The 20,819-nt window shown below is 42.5% G+C and overlaps 1 protein-coding gene across 1 annotated transcript in view; it reads left to right on the top strand.

Annotated features, from left to right (window-relative positions):
• mpp3b (MAGUK p55 scaffold protein 3b) overlaps nucleotides 1-20,819 on the top strand; it is a 43,211-nt gene that overhangs the window by 8,520 nt on the left and 13,872 nt on the right. Inside the window, exon 2 of the mRNA XM_071390990.1 lies at nucleotides 15,652-15,812. Within this exon, the coding sequence (XP_071247091.1) occupies nucleotides 15,776-15,812 (37 nt within the window). The 5' untranslated portion in view covers nucleotides 15,652-15,775. The remainder of the gene's footprint in view (nucleotides 1-15,651; nucleotides 15,813-20,819) is intronic.

Here is a 20,819-nt window from a genome sequence, read left to right on the forward strand (position 1 = left end):
CTCTTTCTTGTGCAATTCCCCACTTGAAAAGGACAGTCCCTCCACATGAAGATTTTAACTGGATTTCACTCAATAAACAGCCATGGAATCAGTTGTTTGTCTTTTATTTACCATTCTTTGGTTGGCAGTAAACAGGTGAAAAACCTCAAAAAAGAGATGACAAATACAAGTTATTATTTGAGTTGACAGCCTAATTAAATACACAAAATTATCCACATTCACCTCAGATAAACACATTTCTGCCATTATAAAATACAAGGTTTCCACTTTTAAGCAAATGTTTCCCAAAATAGAAACCCACCATTTTTAATCAAATGAGCAGAATCAGTATATTTTTATCTAAATTTGCATTTTAGCCAAATACATTCAAAATATTTTTAGTAGTAAAAAATTACATTTATTTTCTAATCAGTAGTTTTAAACAGACAAATCTTTCATTTTTTAGCCAAAGATTTTTTAGACTATACATTTGTTACTGAATTAAGAACTTGGTTTACTAAGATTTCTACAAAGTTTAAATTACTTTTAACCATTTCAAACAAGTTCTTTGTCAACAATGAATTTGGCTCTTCTTACTTTTCCTTTATACCCCACAAACAACATTTGAAGTTATAAATACCACTGCAAAAGTCCTATCAAAGTTAAGAGTTAAGAGTCTGTGTTTTCCGGAGTATCATTAGCAGTGCACTGCTTAAGTCAGTATAGTCAAGCATGGCCAATATGGCGCTTACCGGCTGTCTTTCACAGTTTTGTGGAGGGCTTGGACTTGCACAGTCACCTTGATCACAAAGATGAAGTTTCCTTGGTCTTGTGGTGTTATAAATGCTCCTTTCACTGCGGTCTAAAGACAACAGCAGAGCCAGGTGCTGGCACGCCCTGATTGCCTGGAAGATTTGTTCCACCTGGTTCACCACTGATTGAAGGAGGAGGAGTTTCACCACTGAGCAGCTCCCAGGCAGTTTGTCAGCACACCTCCCACTCAATCTTCCCACGGGAACCGATGGAAAGATTGTAAATCAGCACCTACATACTGCCGGTCAGCTCCGAGTTTGATCCTCAACTGGTAGCAAGACAACCAGGCGTCGAACATCTCTGTGCAGGACTGTGGTTTGCGTAGCTTCTTTCAGGACTTTGGCCGATGGCCGGTTTAGTGCGGGTTTTGTAACAGGAAGGCAGGAGCTTTGGACCACTTTGACGTTCACGTCTCGAACAATGCCCTTAGCATCTGGATTAACACTCACCACCCTTCCTAGCTTGAATTGGCCCCTCATTGCATTTTGGTCACACAACCAGACAATATCTCCGACAGCAACGTTGCGATATGAAGTGTGCCATTTACTTCTCAGAAATAAGTTTGGGCCGGCAAGCTGGCTCCAAGACCTCCAGAACTTGTTGACCTGGTTCTGCATCTCTCTGAGTCTCTTGTAAGGGTAGTTCGCAAAGTTAAATGTTCTGATCTCACCGCTTGGAGAGGCTCGGCCCAGGAGAAGTGTGTTGGGTGACACATACTGCACGCTTTCTTCGTGGCTCTGCACCCTGGCATCTATTGGGCATTCGTTGGCAAGGTTTGCAGCAAGTTGTAGTGTTGTCTGAAGCTCGCTGTAGCTAATGCCAGTGTTGTTGCCCAGGCTCTGCAGTGCCTTCTTGAGAATGCGAACAGCGGCTTCAGCAGCCCCATTGCGGTGAGGTGAGTCAGCAGTGTGAATTGTCCACTCCCATTTGGTACCTTTTTGAGCCGACATCTCTTCTATTGAAGTTCTATTCTGAGCATCCAGGAACTGGTACAGCTCTCTTAGGACAGGTTTGGCGCCGATGAAGTTTGTCCCCGGGTCGGACCAGATCTTTCTTGGGTGCCCTCTAATTGCAGTAAAGCGTTGGTAAGCCATCAAGAAGCTCTCTGTCGACATTGTGTTGACCAGGTCTGCATGAATTGCCCTGCTGGCCATACAGCTGAAGACGACACCCCACACTTTCATTGAGACCCGTTTCTTGATGTCATCTTTGACAAGGTACGGTCCGAAGAGGTCGACTGTAGTGAACTCAAACGGAGCTGCAGGTGTGGCTCTTTCAGCAGGTAAGTCAGCCATTACCTGTTCGCACCTTCTTGCTCTTGACTTTTTGCAGAAAAGGCAGTTATCCACTACTTTTTGGGAAATTTTTCTTCCTTGGATGACCCAGGCTTTCCTCCTCATTTTCAGCAGGGTTGCAGCCACACCTTCATGACCCTCATCGTGCGCCTCCCGTGCCAATAAAGTAGAGACCCATGCATTGAAAGGCAGAAGGGGAACTGCAGTGCCATCCTCCCTGAAGCCATGGATTCTCCCACCGCAGACTAGTAACCCAGACTCTGGCTCTCTGTACACAACCAAGCAGTCCGTAGTGGTAGTTGGGAACGTCACCCCCTCTTGAGCAGCAAGATAGATGTCTCTTATTGCCTCTTGACGTTCTGTGGCGGTGATAACTCCTTTTGTGGGAATCGCCTCCCACTTTGGGGTCTCGATGGACTTTGTTGCAGATCTAAACTTTTTGGCGGCTCTCCAGATAAAAGCAACAGTCTTGATTAGACACTTTAGGCTACTAAAGCGCCTCTCATCCACCAAGTTTAGGACAGCTGCACCAGCAGGAAATCGTCCCACAAGACTTGGAAGACTTCTTTTCGCTTGGGCTCTGGTGAGTGCTGCCACAAATGACTTCTTTTGCATATTGTTAATGCTCTCTCGAGCTGTCACAGACACATCTTTTGACGACATAATTGGACACTCGCTCTCTGGAAGATATAGAAACTCTGGCCCTTGCTGCCACTCTGAATGGGCATCAAGTTCCTTTGGCCCAGCTCCTCGAGTGATAATGTCGGCTATGTTGAGTGGTCCAGGGATCCACCACCAGTCCTGTAGCCGTGTGCTCTCTTGGATCTCTCCAATTCTATTAGCGAAGAAAGTCTGAAATCCATAGCTTTCACGCTGGATAGCTCCAAGAACAGTCTGACTGTCTAACAAATGGTACCACCTTTTTATCTGGATCTGGGTATGCTGTTCAAAGTACTTTTTCAGGCGGCTTGCAAAGACTGCACCGCAAAGTTCCGCTTTGACTGCATCCCCCTTCTGGTCTAGTGGTGTCAGCTTTGCTTTTGACTCCACTAGTCGAATTGTTAATTGTTTGTTGCAGTTCCACCGCAGGTAGAGGACAGCACCATAGGAGCTTTCACTGCCATCTGAAAAAGTGACAGCGACTGGTTCAGTTGTTGCCTTTGGTGGAGTAAGAGCTCTTGGGAACATTACTTTGCTTAGCTGGACGTACTCCTCAAAAATTCCAATTGCATCTTTGCGGAGCTCATCCGACAGGGGAAGGTCCCATGTGTCCTTGACCATGCTGCACTTTGGTTTTGCCTCTTGGAATGCCCTTCGGACCAAGATAGCCCCTCTTTGCTTTGATGGCGTTGTCAGGCCAACTGGGTCGTACAAACCAGCCTTGACTCAGCAGTTCACGTCTTGTCAGCGGGTCTGGTGTCTGTGCTCGTACTTCTTCTAGCAGTAAGTCTTGCCCAAGTCTCATCTTTTTCACCCGCCTGGAGAAGTTGACCCTCACCATGACATGCAACATGTCTTCATCCACAATGTAGCCGAGACCGAGCGCCTTGTTGTCTTCCTCCTTAAGCTGATTTGGCAGGACAACAATATTTGGTGATGCCTTTTCTCTTTCTCCTTTATTTTGGCCTGAGAAGACCCAAGGCTTCAGTGCAAACCCTCCTGCTTTTAGAATCAGCTCCACATTCTTTGTGATGACTTCGAGTTTTTCACGGCAGTTGTGGGATGTCAAGATGTCATCGACGTAGCTGTGTTCATGTAATACTTGGCATTCATCTGTGAGGTGGCTGAATTGAGGCAGGTTAGCCGTCTCCCTCATGGCCAGTTGTGCTATGCACCCTGCTGGCTTGTCCCCGATATTCACTCTGGTTATAGCGTATTGTTCCACCTCATCGCCCTCTGAATCCCGCCACAAGAACCGGTGTAGATGGACTTCCCTCTCCTCGAGCCACACAGAATTGTAAATTTTTCTGACGTCTCCTAGAGCGGCGTAGGAGCCTTGGCGGAACTTGAGGAGGACAGCTCGAATCGGATTGAGAACGTCAGGGCCTTTCATCAGAAGGTCATTGAGACTTTGGCCTTTGTACTTCTGACTGCTGTTCCAGACAAGTCTTACCGGAGTTGTAACAGAGTGGGGGTTGGGTGCGATAAGATGACTAATATACCAGACAGGTCCATTCCAGTTGGTTAGATCCTCTTTGGTCAGCTTTCTTGCAGCCCGGCGGTCAACCATTTCGTGGACTTGAGCACCATAGGCTTTTTTCCACTGCGGTTCTTTGGCGAGCTGTCTCTCTGTTCTGAGAAAGGTTGCCTCCCCTGCTTTTATGTTGTTTGGCAATGTAGATGGGTCAATGAGCCATGGATACCTTGCATGCCAGTGTGGACTATCACTGTGGTCATCAGCACCAACATAAGTCAGGCCACCCTTAACAACTTCCAGCTCCCTTTCTTCAGCCAGAGTCATTTCTTTGCCACCAAGTTGACAACTACCGCAGCGACATCCTCCACATTTTGGGGTGCAGGGGGCGCCAATGCTATCCCATCTCCACCACTCAATAAAATCCCAAGTGGAAATAGCAGAATAAGAAGACTTGATGGTAGGTTTGGCGCAGATATGTTCTTCATACATCAATGCTGCTGTTCTCATGGATCTGGCGAAGTGCGCTCTGGACTGGTGTGCTGTAACTGTAGCCTCTTCAAACAGACCAGGGTGTGTCCCTGCAATTGTCTTTCCCAATGGCCCATCCCATAGTACAAGGTCCCCAACGGTGCGTATTTTCTGTGGGACCAGTCGCCCTTCCTTATGGCTTATCAAAAGCTGTATCTGTCTTGGTCTAACAAGTTCATTTTGGGGGACATCTGGAAAGAATTTTTGGAGTCTTTTGGCTGTCACATGTTTGTGAATCTCTGCAATGCTATCCAAACCATAGCAGAGGAGTTGGTGGGATCTGACATTGCCTTGCTCTGTGCGGACCCGGATCTTTAGGAGGTACCGTTTTGTGGTGACTTGAACTTTCATTCCTCCCACACCATGGACAACAAGGGTTATGGCTTCACTTCTAAGGTTCAAACGATCAGCTGCATCATGAGTTATATAGTTTGTATCCGATGCCAGGTCGATCAAAGTCCCAACTTTTTGTCCTGCATTGGCCGTGACCTCTAAGAGCATCATGATGACTGGCCACTCCACTATTCCATTCTCTGCTAGAAGACTGGGTTGGTTGGACACAAGAGAGGTTCTGGCTATAGTGTTGCAAAAGGCATTGCAACACTTCTCTGCAAGTTCAGGTGAGAGACTTTTAATGAACTCTTCTTGGGCTTGGGTATAACGCTCTCTTGTGTCACCTCCCACTTTGCTGTTATTGGACCTCTGGACGACATTCCCTTTGGATGTACCAGCTCTCGGGCAGAGGTAATAGTGGTGTTCTGTAGCACGCTGTTCTATGCAGTCTGGCCTCCTGCACAGAAACTCTGATTTACAATAGTCACCTTCCTTGTGAATCTCCAGGCATCTTTTGCAGGCTCCCAGCCTCCTGACAGCATCTCTTTTCTCTGACAGCTTAAGCGTGCGAAACTTTTGGCAGAAATATAGCCTTTTCTTATGCTTGCAGTCTCCGCAGACCACACATCCTTGAGCCTGGTCGCTTAGTTGGGTGGAGGTTCTGGTTCGAGCTTGCCGAGGTTCAAATTTCGGTTTTGGTTCCTCCTCTCTCAGTTGGTCCAGCTTCTCATAGATGGCTTCTTGACCTTGAAGAAACTTGTGGAGGTAGTCAAATCGCTTGTCTTCTTCAGCTTCATCACCTTTGCCAGCTACATGAAGAAGCCATTCCTTCTTCAGGCCATCAGGAAGTTTACTCTCTATTGTCTTTGTTACAGGAGGGTTCTTTATAGCACCGGTCTTGCCAAGCTCGTTCAGATCGACCAGGGCTTTTTCTACAGATTGGATGAGCTCAACAATCCTCCTGGGCTGGTTACCTTTAACTGCTTGGAGTCTTTGGAGCTCTTCTACTATCTCAAGGGCTATAGTTGTCTTATTTCCAAAGCGGTTCTCCAAGACCCGGAAAACCTCCTCAGCAGTTGTGTAAGTTGTAAGGTGAAGGTCTCGTATGGTCTTCTCACCCACACTGTCGAGAAGTTGGAACTTTTTAACCTCTCTGGATCCAGTAGGTTCTCCCTGCATCTGGAGCGCTTCCCAGTCTTTTTTCCACCGGTGAAACTCTCGGCGGATGCCAGAAAACTTTGGGAGTTCAGTAGGCTTTAATTTAATTGCTGGTGTGGCCACAGAACTGTTTGAAGTAGTACTCAATCTGCTGGTTTCTCCTCTAACGTGTGCCCCTGTAAAGTCTGCTTGTCTTATTGTGAGAATTGGCAGGATAGTTTCAAGGTCTTTGATACGACTCTGGAAATGTTGTTGCTCTGCTGGGGGGGCCCAGCACTTCCAATGTTTATGCACCTCCTTCGCAGCCTTCACAAGTTTCTCTAGTTGTCCGATCATGAAGAGATATGCATCTGGGTTTTTACTTGGGTCCACAGCTCCCACGTTTTCTGCTTGCGACTCTGCTGTTGTAATTGCTTGTGTCAGTTCATATTCCCCGAAATTGGCCCACAATGTCTTTTGTATGAGGTCCTTTAGCTCTTGCAGTTTTTTCTCACACTCATTGGCTGTTTTGACCAAGTCAGACTTCTGCTGCTCGCTCAACTCCTCTGCATCAGAGTTTTCTTCAATACATTGCCCCTCTACATCATCGTTGGCTTCCAGGACTTTGCCAGCTTCTGCAGTGAGCTTCCTAAAATTGTCTCTGAGCTCCTCTTCTGACATCATTGTATGCATTCGTAGCACATTATTGGCCAGACGGGAAAACTGACGCTTCGCTGATGTCCTTGCGGTCTTTAGCTGCTCCACCAGTAATGAATCAGCCATTTCAATCACAGCAGCAGGCGGGAACAGTCTTTACTTGTCTCTCTGGACACGTGTGGTCACTTTTCTGGTCCTTTTCCAGTCTTGAGCCACAGTTTTTCACTGTCAAGTTTTGACCTCTTTCTTGTGCAATTCCCTACTTGAAAAGGACAGTCCCTCCACATGAAGATTTTAACTGGATTTCACTCAATAAACAGCCATGGAATCAGTTGTTTGTCTTTTATTTACCATTCTTTGGTTGGCAGTAAACAGGTGAAAAACCTCAAAAAAGAGATGACAAATACAAGTTATTATTTGAGTTGACAGCCTAATTAAATACACAAAATTATCCACATTCACCTCAGATAAACACATTTCTGCCATTATAAAATACAAGGTTTCCACTTTTAAGCAAATGTTTCCCAAAATAGAAACCCACCATTTTTAATCAAATGAGCAGAATCAGTATATTTTTATCTAAATTTGCATTTTAGCCAAATACATTCAAAATATTTTTAGTAGTAAAAAATTACATTTATTTTCTAATCAGTAGTTTTAAACAGACAAATCTTTCATTTTTTAGCCAAAGATTTTTTAGACTATACATTTGTTACTGAATTAAGAACTTGGTTTACTAAGATTTCTACAAAGTTTAAATTACTTTTAACCATTTCAAACAAGTTCTTTGTCAACAATGAATTTGGCTCTTCTTACTTTTCCTTTATACCCCACAAACAACATTTGAAGTTATAAATACCACTGCAAAAGTCCTATCAAAGTTAAGAGTTAAGAGTCTGTGTTTTCCGGAGTATCATTAGCAGTGCACTGCTTAAGTCAGTATAGTCAAGCATGGCCAATATGGCGCTTACCGGCTGTCTTTCACAGTTTTGTGGAGGGCTTGGACTTGCACAGTCACCTTGATCACAAAGATGAAGTTTCCTTGGTCTTGTGGTGTTATAAATGCTCCTCTCACTGCGGTCTAAAGACAACAGCAGAGCCAGGTGCTGGCACGCCCTGATTGCCTGGAAGATTTGTTCCACCTGGTTCACCACTGATTGAAGGAGGAGGAGTTTCACCACTGAGCAGCTCCCAGGCAGTTTGTCAGCACACACACACCTGTCTATATAAGAGTTGACAGTGCATGTCAGAGCAAAAAACAAGCCATGAGGTCGAATAAATTGTCCGTAGAGTTCCAAGACAGGATTGTGTCTTGGCACAGATCTGGGGATGGTACCCAAAATTGTCTGCAGCATTGAAGGTCCCCAAGAACACAGTGACCTCCATCATTCTTAAATGGAAGAAGTTTGGAACCACCAAGGCTCTTCCTAGAGCTGGCCGCCTGGCCAAACTGAGCAATCGGGGATGAAGGGCCTTGGTCAGGGAGATGACCAAGAACCTGATGGTCACTTTGACAGAGCTCCTCTGTGGAGATGGGAGAACCTTCCAGAAGGACAACCATCTCTGCAGCACTACACCAATCAGGCCTTTATGGTAGAGTGACCAGACGGAAGCCACTCCTCAGTAAAAGGCACATGACAGCCCGCTTGGAGTTTGCCAAAAGGCACGTAAAGCAGAAACAAGATTCTCTGGTCTGATGAAACCAAGATTGAACACTTTGGCATTAATGCCAAGCATCACGTCTGGAGGAAACCTGGCACCGTCCCTAAGGTGAAGCATGGTGGTGGCAGCATCATTCTGTGGGGATGTTTTTCAGTGGCAGGGACTGGGAGACTAGTCAGGATCGAGGGGAAGATAAATGGAGCAAAGTACAGAAAGATCCTTGATGAAAACCTGCTCAAGAGCACTCAGGACCTCAGACTGGGTCAAAGGTTCACCTGTCAACAGGACAACGACCATAAGCACACATGCAAAACAAAGCAGGAGTGGTTTCGAATGCCCATAGAGTGGCCCAGCCAGAGCCCGGACTTGAGCCCGATCGAATCTCTGGAGAGACCTGAAGATAGTTGTGCAGCGATACTCCCAATCCAACCTGACAGAGCTTGAGAGGATCTGCAGAGAAGAATGGGAGAAACACCCCAAATACAGTTGTGCCAAGCTTTTTTCATGATACCCAAGAAGACTCAGGGCTGTAATCACTGCCAAAGGTGCTTAAACAACGTACTGAGTAAAGGGTCGGAATACTTATGCAAATGTGATATTTCCGGTGAATTATTTTTATAAATATGCAAACATTTCTGGGAAAAAAAGGGTTTTGCTTTGTCATTATGGTGTATTGTGTGAAGATTGTTCTCCCCCTCATCAATGTAATTAATTTTAGAATAAGGCTGTAACGTAACAAAATGTGGAAAAAGTAAAGGTGTCTGAATACTTTCTGAATGCACTGTATATACAGTGTACACTGAAAAAAATATATAAACGCCACACGTAAAGTGTTGGTCCCAAGTTTCATGAGCTGAAATAGAAAATCCCCAAAATTTTCCATACGCACAGAAACCTTATTTCTCTCAAATGTTGTGCATCAATGTATTTATATCCCTGTTAGTGAGCATTTATCCTTTTCCAAGATAATCCACCTGACAGGTGTGGCATATCAAGAAGCTGATTAAACAGCATGATCATTACACAGGTGCGCATTGTGCTGGGGACAATAAAAGGCCACTTTAAAATGTGCAGTTTTGTCACACAACACAATGCCACAGATGTCTCAAGTTTTGAGGGAGCGTGCAATTGGCATGCTGACTACAGGAATATCCACCAGAGCTGTTGTCAGAGAATTGAATGTAAATTTTTCTACCGTAAGCTGCCTCCAACGTTGTTTTAGAGAATTTGGCAGTACATCAAACCGGCCTCGCAAACGCAGACCACATGTAACCACGCCAGCACCACATCCGGCTTTGTCACCTGTGGGACTGTCTAAGGGGGGGTGGGGCCTATGACCTCGCAGGCCCACCCATGGCTGCACCCCTGCCAAGTCATGTGAAATCCGTAGATTAGGATCTAATTTATTTATTTAAATTGACTGACTGACTTATATGAACTGCAACTCAGCGCAAAGCAGTCTCTAAAGTGCAGGGTAGATCACCGGGGGCTAGTTAAAGTGACTACGGTTCAGGGCAGGGAACTGGGCGGAGGCCGGCTAGTGGTGGCTGTTTAACAGTATGATGGCCTGAAGTTATAAGCTGCTTATCAAACTCTCGGTCCCAGTTTTGATGCACCTGTACTGTCTCCTCCTCCTAGGTGGGAGCGGGGTGAACAATTAGGTACCATGGTTAGGGTCAATGCCATTTCAATTCAGTCATTTCAGGAATTCAACTCAAATTCAAAATGTTCTCATTGAGAAGCATTGAGAAATGCCAGTTTACCTTCTGAATTTAAAAGGAATCTGACCCCAATTGGTAGCCACTAGCCATAACATTCTCTAAACTTTCATTTATGGGTAACACACACACACACACACAGTTAGTTTTTCCAGGGAAGATAAAGTAAGATGCAGTGTATGGTGCAGGCATGCAATCATCATGTTGTTTGGGTTCAACTTTTCATTTGTATGATTATGTTGTTTGGGTTTGTAAGTTAATGGAGAAGATTGATGCGTGCTTTTGTTTATAGTACGGGATAATCATGTAATGCAGGTTACACACACACACCTTCAGTCACACACACACATGCACACACACCAACACAATCTCTCTCCCTCTTTCTCACACACACACACACACACACACACACACACACACACACACACACACACACACACACACACACACACACACACACACACACACACACACACACACACACACACACACACACACACACACACACACACACACACACACACACAGAGCGCCCTTCTGTTATCTGTGAGTCATTTTCCATGGTGGGAAAAGATGCCATGGTGTCGTTTTCTACAGATTATTTCAGCACCATCTATAGGATTACACAAATGATTACCAAGGATAGATAACCCATACAAATCAGCTGAAAACGTTAATGGGGCAATTTGGTATTTAGAGGACCACAATGGAAATAAGCCTTTGGGCTTTAATGTATATTGTCCTCAATAATGTATTTTTTTAGGTATACCGTAGTAAACCAGAGCCTTTTAATGTACTTTTAATGATCAAATAAATAAATGAAATATAATTAACAGATAAGAAAGGTCAACCGTATACGTAACAGGGAATAGTAACAGTTTTTTGTCTCGTTTCCAACGGCTTTTTTTGGTTCAGCACAGGGTGGTGTGTCTCTCTCACACACACACACAGTTAGTGTCAATCACTGCAGGCTGTATGATGGAGCATGGACTGACGTGTCCATGAAAGAAGGTGGTACGGGTTTCCTGACCTCCCACACTTATTTCTCAGGTTGACTATGTCTCGCTTGAGGAAATGGCTACGCTCCAATGTTTATATTAGCATACTATTTTGAATGCATGCACATGACATTATTTAATTCTAAGTAGTGTGCTCGTATGGCATTCGAAACAGAGCTATTGTGCGCCTATATGCCTGTGAGGGATGAGAAGTGAGTACTATACAGTATTTTAATTGGTATGTCAATTTCAATCATAAGTCCATAACTATGTAGGCTATAGTGTCAACAGGTGCAGCCTTAGGGAAATGCTGTCCTCTCCCTTTTAGAAAACCCACACTACACTTCCCATGACTCCACAGTCAGCCATATTGGTGCACAGGTGTGAACGTTTTCCCATTCCCGATCAGCTCTGCTGGCCCTACTCCATCAAGAAACTGAACACAGCACATTAAAGGCCCAGTGCCTTTACATTTAGCCAGCAGCATACCACCCTGCATACCACTGCTGGCTTGCTTCTGAAGCTAAGCAGGGTTGGTCCTGGTCAGTCCCTGGATGGGAGACCAGGTGCTGCTGGAAGTGGTGTTGGAGGGCCAGTAGGAGGCACTCTTTCCTCTGGTCTAAACAAAGATCCCAATGCCCCAGGGCAGTGATTGGGGACACTGCTCTGTGTAGGGTGCCGTCTTTCGGATGGGACGTTAAAACGGGTGTCCTGACTCTCTGAGGTCATTAAAGATCCCATGGCACTTATCGTAAGAGTAGGGGTGTTAACCCCGGTGTCCTGGCTAAATTCCCAATCTGGCCCTCAACCATCACGGTCACCTAATAATCCCCAGTTTACAATTGGCTCATTCATCCCCCTCCTCTCCCCTGTAACTATTCCCCAGGTCGTTGCTGCAAATGAGAACGTGTTCTCAGTCAACTTACCTGGTAAAATAACGGTAAAATTAAATAAATAAAATAAAAAGGCCCAGTGCAGTCAAAAATGTGATTTTATGTATTTCCACACTGAGGGTGAAATAACACTGTGAAATTGTGAAAATAATGATAATGCCCTTTTAGTGTAAGAGCTGTCTAACAAGACTACCTGACATTTCAGCCTGCTTTGGTGGGATGGAGTTTTGGCCTTCCATGGTGACATCACCATGCAGTAAATTAGACCAATAAGAGAGTTCCAAACCTCTCTGCCAATAACATCTAATTTTCAGTTTCCCCCTCCCCACTCAGACCACTCCCAGAAAGTCCTAGAAAATTCTTGCTTAAGAAATTGTTACCCAGAAATTATTTTGATATTGAGGTAAAAATAAATAAAAACAACTGCATTGGACCTTTAACTCTTAGTATTAAGATTTTTTTAAACTGCTTGTAAAGTAAAGTCCCCTATTTTGGGGACCTGCGTGGTCGAGTACCGGTTCTCATCGACATTTTCGCTTATAAATCAAAATGTGCGTTGAGCAGTAGCCCTGATTCTTATGGACACAAGAGTATGTATCTTCTGCCTGTGTGAAGCAGAATATGAAATCTGACACCACTTGAAGCTGGGATGTCCCTCCTACCATTTAATTTGCTCTTCCAACTGTCCATCAACTCCGGGCTGCAACCTACCTCATTGCCACTAACAACAAATATTATAATTTTTTTACTAACAACAAATTCTTATTTACAATGACGGCCTAGGAACAGTGGGTTAACTGCCTTGTTCAGGGGCAGAATGACAGGTTTTTACCTTGTCAGCTCAGGGATTCGATCTAGCAAACTTTCGGTTACTGGTCCAACGATCTAACCACTAGGCTACCTGCCGCCACTTATGCCTGAAATCCTTACATCGTAACACGTCAGGAGAGAGTGGTTTCATCACTGTAGCACTGTGGATCGATTTATAGCCAGTAATCTAAAATAATTCATAGATTTGAAACAAACACGTTGTTTAGTATTTGTTATTTGAGGTATTTTATTAGGATCCCCATTAGCTGTTGCGAAAGCAGCAGCTGCTCTTCCTGGGGTCCACACCAAACATGACATAATACAGAACATTAATAGACAAGAACAGCTCAAGGACAGAACTACATACAGTGGGGAGAACAAGTATTTGATACACTGCCGATTTTGCAGGTTTTCCTACTTACAAAGCATGTAGAGGTCTGTCATTTTTATCATAGGTACACTTCAACTGTGAGAGACGGAATCTAAAACAAAAATCCAGAAAATCACATTGTATGATTTTTAAGTAATTAATTTGCATTTTATTGCATGACATAAGTATTTGATCACCTACCAACCAGTAAGAATTCCGGCTCTCACAGACCTGTTAGTTTTTCTTTAAGAAGCCCTCCTGTTCTCCACTCATTACCTGTATTAACTGCACCTGTTTGAACTCGTTACCTGTATAAAAGACACCTGTCCACACACTCAATCAAACAGACTCCAACCTCTCCACAATGGCCAAGACCAGAGAGCTGTGTAAGGACATCAGGGATAAATTGTAGACCTGTACAAGGCTGGGATGGGCTACAGGACAATAGCCAAGCAGCTTGGTGAGAAGGCAACAACTGTTGGCACAATTATTAGAAAATGGAAGAAGTTCAAGATGACGGTCAATCACCCTCGGTCTGGGGCTCCATGCAAGATCTCACCTCGTGGGGCATCAATGATCATGAGGAATGTGAGGGATCAGCCCAGAACTACACGGCAGGACCTGGTCAATGACCTGAAGAGAGCTGGGACCACAGTCTCAAAGAAAACCATTAGTAACACACTACGCCGTCATGGATTAAAATCCTGCAGCGCACGCAAGGTCCCCCTGCTCAAGCCAGCGCATGTCCAGGCCCGTCTGAAGTTTGCCAATGACCATCTGGATGATCCAGAGGAGGAATGGGAGAAGGTCATGTGGTCTGATGAGACAAAAATAGAGCTTTTTGCTCTAAACTCCACTCGCCGTGTTTGGAGGAATAGAAGGATGAGTACAACCCCAAGAACACCATCCCAACCGTGAAGCATGGAGGTGGAAACATCATTCTTTGGGGATGCTTTTCTGCAAAGGGGACAGGACGACTGCACCGTATTGAGGGGAGGATGGATGGGGCCATGTATCGCGAGATCTTGGCCAACAACCTCCTTCCCTCAGTAAGAGCATCGAAGATGGGTCGTGGCTGGGTCTTCCAGCATGACAATGACCTGAAACACACAGCCAGGGCAACTAAGGAGTGGCTCTGTAAGAAGCATCTCAAGGTCCTGGAGTGGCCTAGCCAGTCTCCAGACCTGAACCCAATAGAAAATCTTTGGAGGGAGCCGAAAGTCCGTATTGCCCAGCGACAGCCCCGAAACCTGAAGGATCTGGAGAAGGTCTGTATGGAGGAGTGGGCCAAAATCCCTGCTGCAGTGTGTGCAAACCTGGTCAAGAACTACAGGAAACGTATGATCTCTGTAATTGCAAACTAAGGTTTCTGTACCAAATATTCAGTTCTGCTTTTCTGATGTATCAAATACTTATGTCATGCAATAAAATGCAAATTAATTACTTAAAAATCATACAATGCGATTTTCTGGATTTTTGTTTTAGATTCCTTCTCTCACAGTTGAAGTGTACCTATGATAAAAATTACAGACCTCTACATGCTTTGTAAGTAGGAAAACCTGCAAAATTGTCAGTGTATCAAATACTTGTTCTCCCCACTGTACATGTCAGTCATTTGTCATAGACGGACAAGATTAATATGAGATGAAAGGCGAGTTCCTAACAAGTTCAGGAAGCCAAGCTTGAGTTCTGTGAGAGGTTCACAGCGATGGGGGCAGACTTTTTGATCAAGAGAGAGCTTGAGAAAGTATGCATATTTTCTCCAACACTAAATATACAAATTCTGTATTTTACAGGAAGCTGAAATATTATAGTTAGTCGTTTTATAAATTAATTATACTATATTTAGAAAAAAAATCATTTCAAGCCTAATTCATACAGTTTTGTTGAATAGGAAATACATCATATAAAATATTTCATATTTTCATCATGTTTGTACGGTGTACTTGAGCTTGGGTCCTCAAAAATGACTACACCTCAGCAATTTTTTACTATTTCTTTTTACCAGAAAGGTGAGATTTTAACCTTTCTTGGAGTATGCAACATTACTATTGTTAATGGCTCAATAATTACTTTTGGGGCTTACGTAGATTACATTTTCGATTACATTTAGTTACATTTAAGAGGTTAAGAGAGACACATTCGAGAGTAGCAGGGCTTGCATTTGAAAGCCCCTAAGTTTTTTTTATCAAGTGATCTAAGTTCTGTTTTGCATGAAGACTATTTTGAGATGGATACCTTTTGATTTTGTATGTAAAATCTAATTTAATTAAATAAAGAAGAACTAGCCGTTTGTTTTGTTGTTGTTTTATTTCCTGTAGGATTGACAGCCGGGGTATAAATCTGGATAATAAGAAAAAGGAGGCAGAGAAAGAAGCTCCAGCAACTCTATCTTCCTTTTCTGTCCATCCTGAGTCTACACTAGCTGGCCCTTCCAGCTTCTAAATGATTGAAGCCATGCCTCACCTCTCTGGAAGCACAGGTAAGGGCAGACACATGGCTAAGACTCATGTATAATGTTCATGTTACTACATTATTTTTATTTTTAATTCTTATTTACAATGACGGCCTACCCCAGCCAAACCCGGACGACGCTGGGCCAATTGTGCGCTGCCCAATCCCGGCTGGATGTGATTCAGCCTGGATTTAAACCAGTGACTGTAGTGTCACCTCTTGCACTGAGATGTTGTGCCATAGACGGCTGCGCCACTCGGGAGCCCCCTGACACTTGGGAGCTAAGAGTGCTCTTCTTAGTACCAGCGTTTTGGGGCCAGCCAATCACAGAGTTCTGTTGTCCCTTAATTTGAATATTAATTGTGGGTAGCACTGGGCTACAGCATGCAATGTGAAAAGGCCTATAAGGTAGTACAGCCTCTGCCAAGAGGTTTTAACCTTGATAGCAGAGGAGGTAGTGTGCTTGTCCTGCAGTGGTGTAAAGTACTTAAGTAGTACTTTAAAGTATTTTGACTTAAGTAGTTTTTTGGGGTATCTGTACTTTACTATTTATATATTTGACTACTTTTACTTTTACTTCACTACATTCCTTAAGAAGATATTATACTTTTTACTCCATACATTTTCCTTGACATCCAAAAGTACTCGTTACATTTTGAATGCTTAGCGGGACACGAGAAATTTGTTTAATTCACACACTTATCAAGAGAACATCCCTGGTCATCCCTACTGCCTCTGATTCGGTGTACTCACTAAACACACATGCTTCGTTTGTAAATTATGTCTGAATGTTGGAGTATGGCCCTGGCTATCCGTATATTTAAAAAAAAACAAGAAAATGTTGCAGTCTGGTTTGCTTAATATAAGGAATTTGAAATTATTTATACTTTTACTTTTGATACTTAAGTATGTTTTAAACCAAATACTTTTAGACTTTAACCTGTCTAGCCCCGGGGTTCCGCTAGCGGAACTCCTCCCAGATTCCACTGAAAAGGCAGAGCGCGAAATTCAAAAAATATTTTTTTGAAATATTTAACTTTCACACATTAACAAGTCCAATACAGCAAATGAAAGATAAACATCTTGTGAATCCAGTCAACATGTCCGATTTTTAAAATGTTTTACGGCGAAAACACCACGTATATTTATGTTAGCTCACCACCAAATACAAAAAAGCACAGACATTTTTCACAGCACAGGTAGCTTGCACATAACCAACCAAACTAACCAAGAACCAACCAAACTAACCAAGAAACAACTTCATCAGATGACAGTCTTATAACATGTTATACAATAAATCGATGTTTTGTTCGAAAAATTTGCATATTTGAGGTATAAATCAGTTTTACATTGCAGCTACCATCACAGCTACCATCAGAAATAGCACCGAAGCAGCCAGAGTAATTATAGAGACCAACGTGAAATACCTAAATACTCATCATAAAACATTTCTGAAAAATGCATGGTGTACAGCAAATGAAAGACAAACATCTTGTGAATCCAGCCAATATTTCCGATTTTTTAAGTGTTTTACAGCGAAAACACAATATAGCATTATATTAGCTTACTACAATAGCCTACCACACAACCGCATTCATTCATTCAAGGCACGTTAGCGATAGCAATAGGCACGTTAGCGATAGCGAATAAACCAGCAAAAGATATTAATTTTTTCACTAACCTTCATAAACTTCATCAGATGACAGTCCTATAACATCATATTACACAATACATATATGGTTTGTTCGAAAATTTGCATATTTAGAGCTGAAATCCGTGGTTATACATTGTGAAAACTTAGCATCTTTTTCCCAGAATGTCCGGATATATATTTCTGACACTCACCTATTCTGACCAAATAACTATTCATAAACTTTACAAAAAAATACATGTTGTATAGGAAATGATAGATACACTAGTTCTTAATGCAATCGCCGTGTTAGAATTCTAAAAATAACTTCATTACGACATGCAGCTTACGTTATAGCGAGAGAGCGCCCCTGGGCGCAAACTAAAAGTAAACATGTTCGACAGATATATGAAATAACATCATAAATGGGTCCTACTTTTGATGATCTTCCATCAGAATGTTGTACAAGGGGTCCTTTGTCCAGAACAATCGTTGTTTGGTTTTAGAATGGCCTTTTTCCCTCTCGAATGAGCAAGCAAAACTAGCCAAGTGGCGCTAAGCTGTCCATCGTCACCAAATGCAAAGAACGCAACACGCCTAAACTCCCGAAAAAAATTCAATAATCGGATAAAACTATATTGAAAAAACATACTTTACGATGATATTATCACATTTATCAAATAAAATCAAAGCCGGAGATATTAGACGTCTATAGCGAATGGTTTTCAGAAGCCAATACTGATGACCTTTATGCGCTTCCTGAACAAAGGAATTCGGGGGTCATGTCATTCCAAGCTCTCGCTTTTGACCATAGAAATACCTAGAAACCCCATTTCACCTCTCACAGCCTATTGACATCTAGTGGAAGGCGTATGAAGTGCATGTATAGTCATACATTTCAAGCAAAATGATAGGGAGGCCCTGGAACAGAGCCTCGATTTCAGATTTTTCACTTTCTGACAGGAAGTTTGCTGCAAAATGAGTTCTGTTTACTCACAGATATAATTCAAACGGTTTTAGAAACTTGAGAGTGTTTTCTATCCAATAGTAATAATAATATGCATATTGTACGAGCAAGAATAGAGTACGAGGCCGTTTAAATTGGGCACGATTTTTCCCCAAAGTGAAAATAGCGCCCTCTATCCTCAACAGGTTTAACTTCTAGTTCCTCCCAAACCCGGATCCGGGAGCACCCCCCACAGTAAAAAAGCTGACTAGCATAGCCTAGCATAGCGTCACAAGTAAATACAAGCATCTAAATATCATTAAATCACAAGTCCAAGACACCAGATGAAAGATACAGATCTTGTGAATCCAGCCACCATTTCTGATTTTTAAAATGTTTTACAGGGAAGACACAATATGTAAATCTATTAGCTAACCACGATAGCAAAAGACACAACTTTTTTTTCTCCACCATTTTTTTCCTGCATGGGCAGCTTTCACAATTTCGACCAAATAAAGATATATATAGCCACTAACCAAGAAACAACTTCATAAGATGACAGTCTGATAACATATTTATGGTATAGCATATGTTTTTTTAGAAAAATTTGCATATTTCAGGTATAAATCACAGTTCTACATTGCAGCTGCAATCTGAAATAGCGTTGGAAGCAGCCGGAATAATTACAGAGACCGACGTCAATTACCAAAATACTCATCCTAAAACATTTCTGAAAAATACACAGCATACAGCAAATGAAAGACCAACATCTTGTGAATCCAGCCATCATTTCTGAATTTTAAAATGTTTTACAGGGAAGACACAATATGTAAATCTATTAGCTAACCACGTTAGCAAAAGACACCACTTTTTTTACTCCACCAGTTTTTTACTCCATCAGTAGCTATCACTAATTCGACTAAATAAAGATATATATAGCCACTAACCAAGAAACAACTTCATAAGATGACAGTCTGATAACATATTTATGGTATATCATATGTTTTTTTAGAAAAATGTGCATTTTTCAGGTATAAATCATAGTTTACCATTGCAGCCACTATCACAAAACTCACCAAAGCGACTAGAATAACTACAGAGAGCAACGTGTATTACCTAATTACTCATCCTAAAACATTTCTTAAAAATACACAGCGTGCAGCAATTGAAAGACACAGATCTTGTGAATCCAGACAATATTTCAGATTTTCTAAGTGTTTTACAGCGAAAACACAATATATCGTTATATTAGCATACCACATGAGCTAACATCACCCCAGCATTGATTCAAGGCAAAAAGCGCGATAACGTTATCACCACCAAAATATATTAATTTTTTCACTAACCTTCTCAGAATTCTTCAGATGACAGTCCTGTAACATCATATTACACAATGCATATAGAGTTTGTTCGAAAATGTGCATATTTAGCATCACAAATCGTTGTTATGCAATGTAATCTGTCAAAACATGGCATGCATTCTGTCCGGCGCCATCTTGGAAAGGCACCTAAGTTTACGATTATTTATCGATTAGATTGACAAAAAAAATACAGGTTGGACAGCTAATGAAAGATGCATTAGTTATTAATGCAACCGCTGAGTTAGATTTTTAAAATTAACGTTAGTAGACATACAGTGTGCGTTACAGCCAGACTAGTGCCGCAACAATGGCCGACAAATGCGTTTACATTTTTCCACATAAATACGGAATAAAATCATGAATAGTTCTTACTTTTGGACGAGCTTCCATCAGAATCTTGGGCAAGTTGTCCTTTGTCCAAAAGAATTGTTGCTTTGTTGTAAAACGTCCTCTTCAACTTCGGAACTAGCAGCTAACAATAGCTATGTCGCACAGACATGCCCAAATGGCCAAAGTGCAATACTAAGGAAATACCGAAAATAGCAATATACTCGCATAAACTGATATAACTCGGTTTAAAATAACTTCGTTATGATGTTTCTAACACCTATATCGAATTAAATTACAGACGGACATATCTAAGGCCGATAACTGAGCGTTTCAAAATGCTATCCTGAGGTCTTGCGTTGCGTAATGGCGGAAGTCGAAAAGAGAGCGCACTTCGTTCCTTGGGGCTTTATAAGCTCTGAGAAATACGTAGAGACTCCATTCCACTTCTCATTGGTTACTGACATCCAGGGGAAGGCGGGTGCAGTTCATTTCGATCCATAGGGCACACACAGAGCTTTAAACTGATCTGAGAACAGAGACTATTTTTCTGACCTTCGCATGTCCTGTCATGATTTTCGCTGTAGAAAGAGTTCTGGTTCACCCACAGACATAATTCAAACGGTTTTAGAAACTAGAGATTGTTTTCTATCCAATAGTAATAATAATATGCATATTGTACAAGCAAGAATTGAGTATGAGGCAGTTTAATTTGGAGACGATATTTTCCAAAGTGGAAACAGCACCCCCTGTATTGAGAAAAGGTTTTAA

Source organism: Salvelinus alpinus, chromosome 3, assembly GCF_045679555.1.
Source record: "Salvelinus alpinus chromosome 3, SLU_Salpinus.1, whole genome shotgun sequence".
Taxonomy (NCBI): Eukaryota; Metazoa; Chordata; class Actinopteri; order Salmoniformes; family Salmonidae; genus Salvelinus; species Salvelinus alpinus.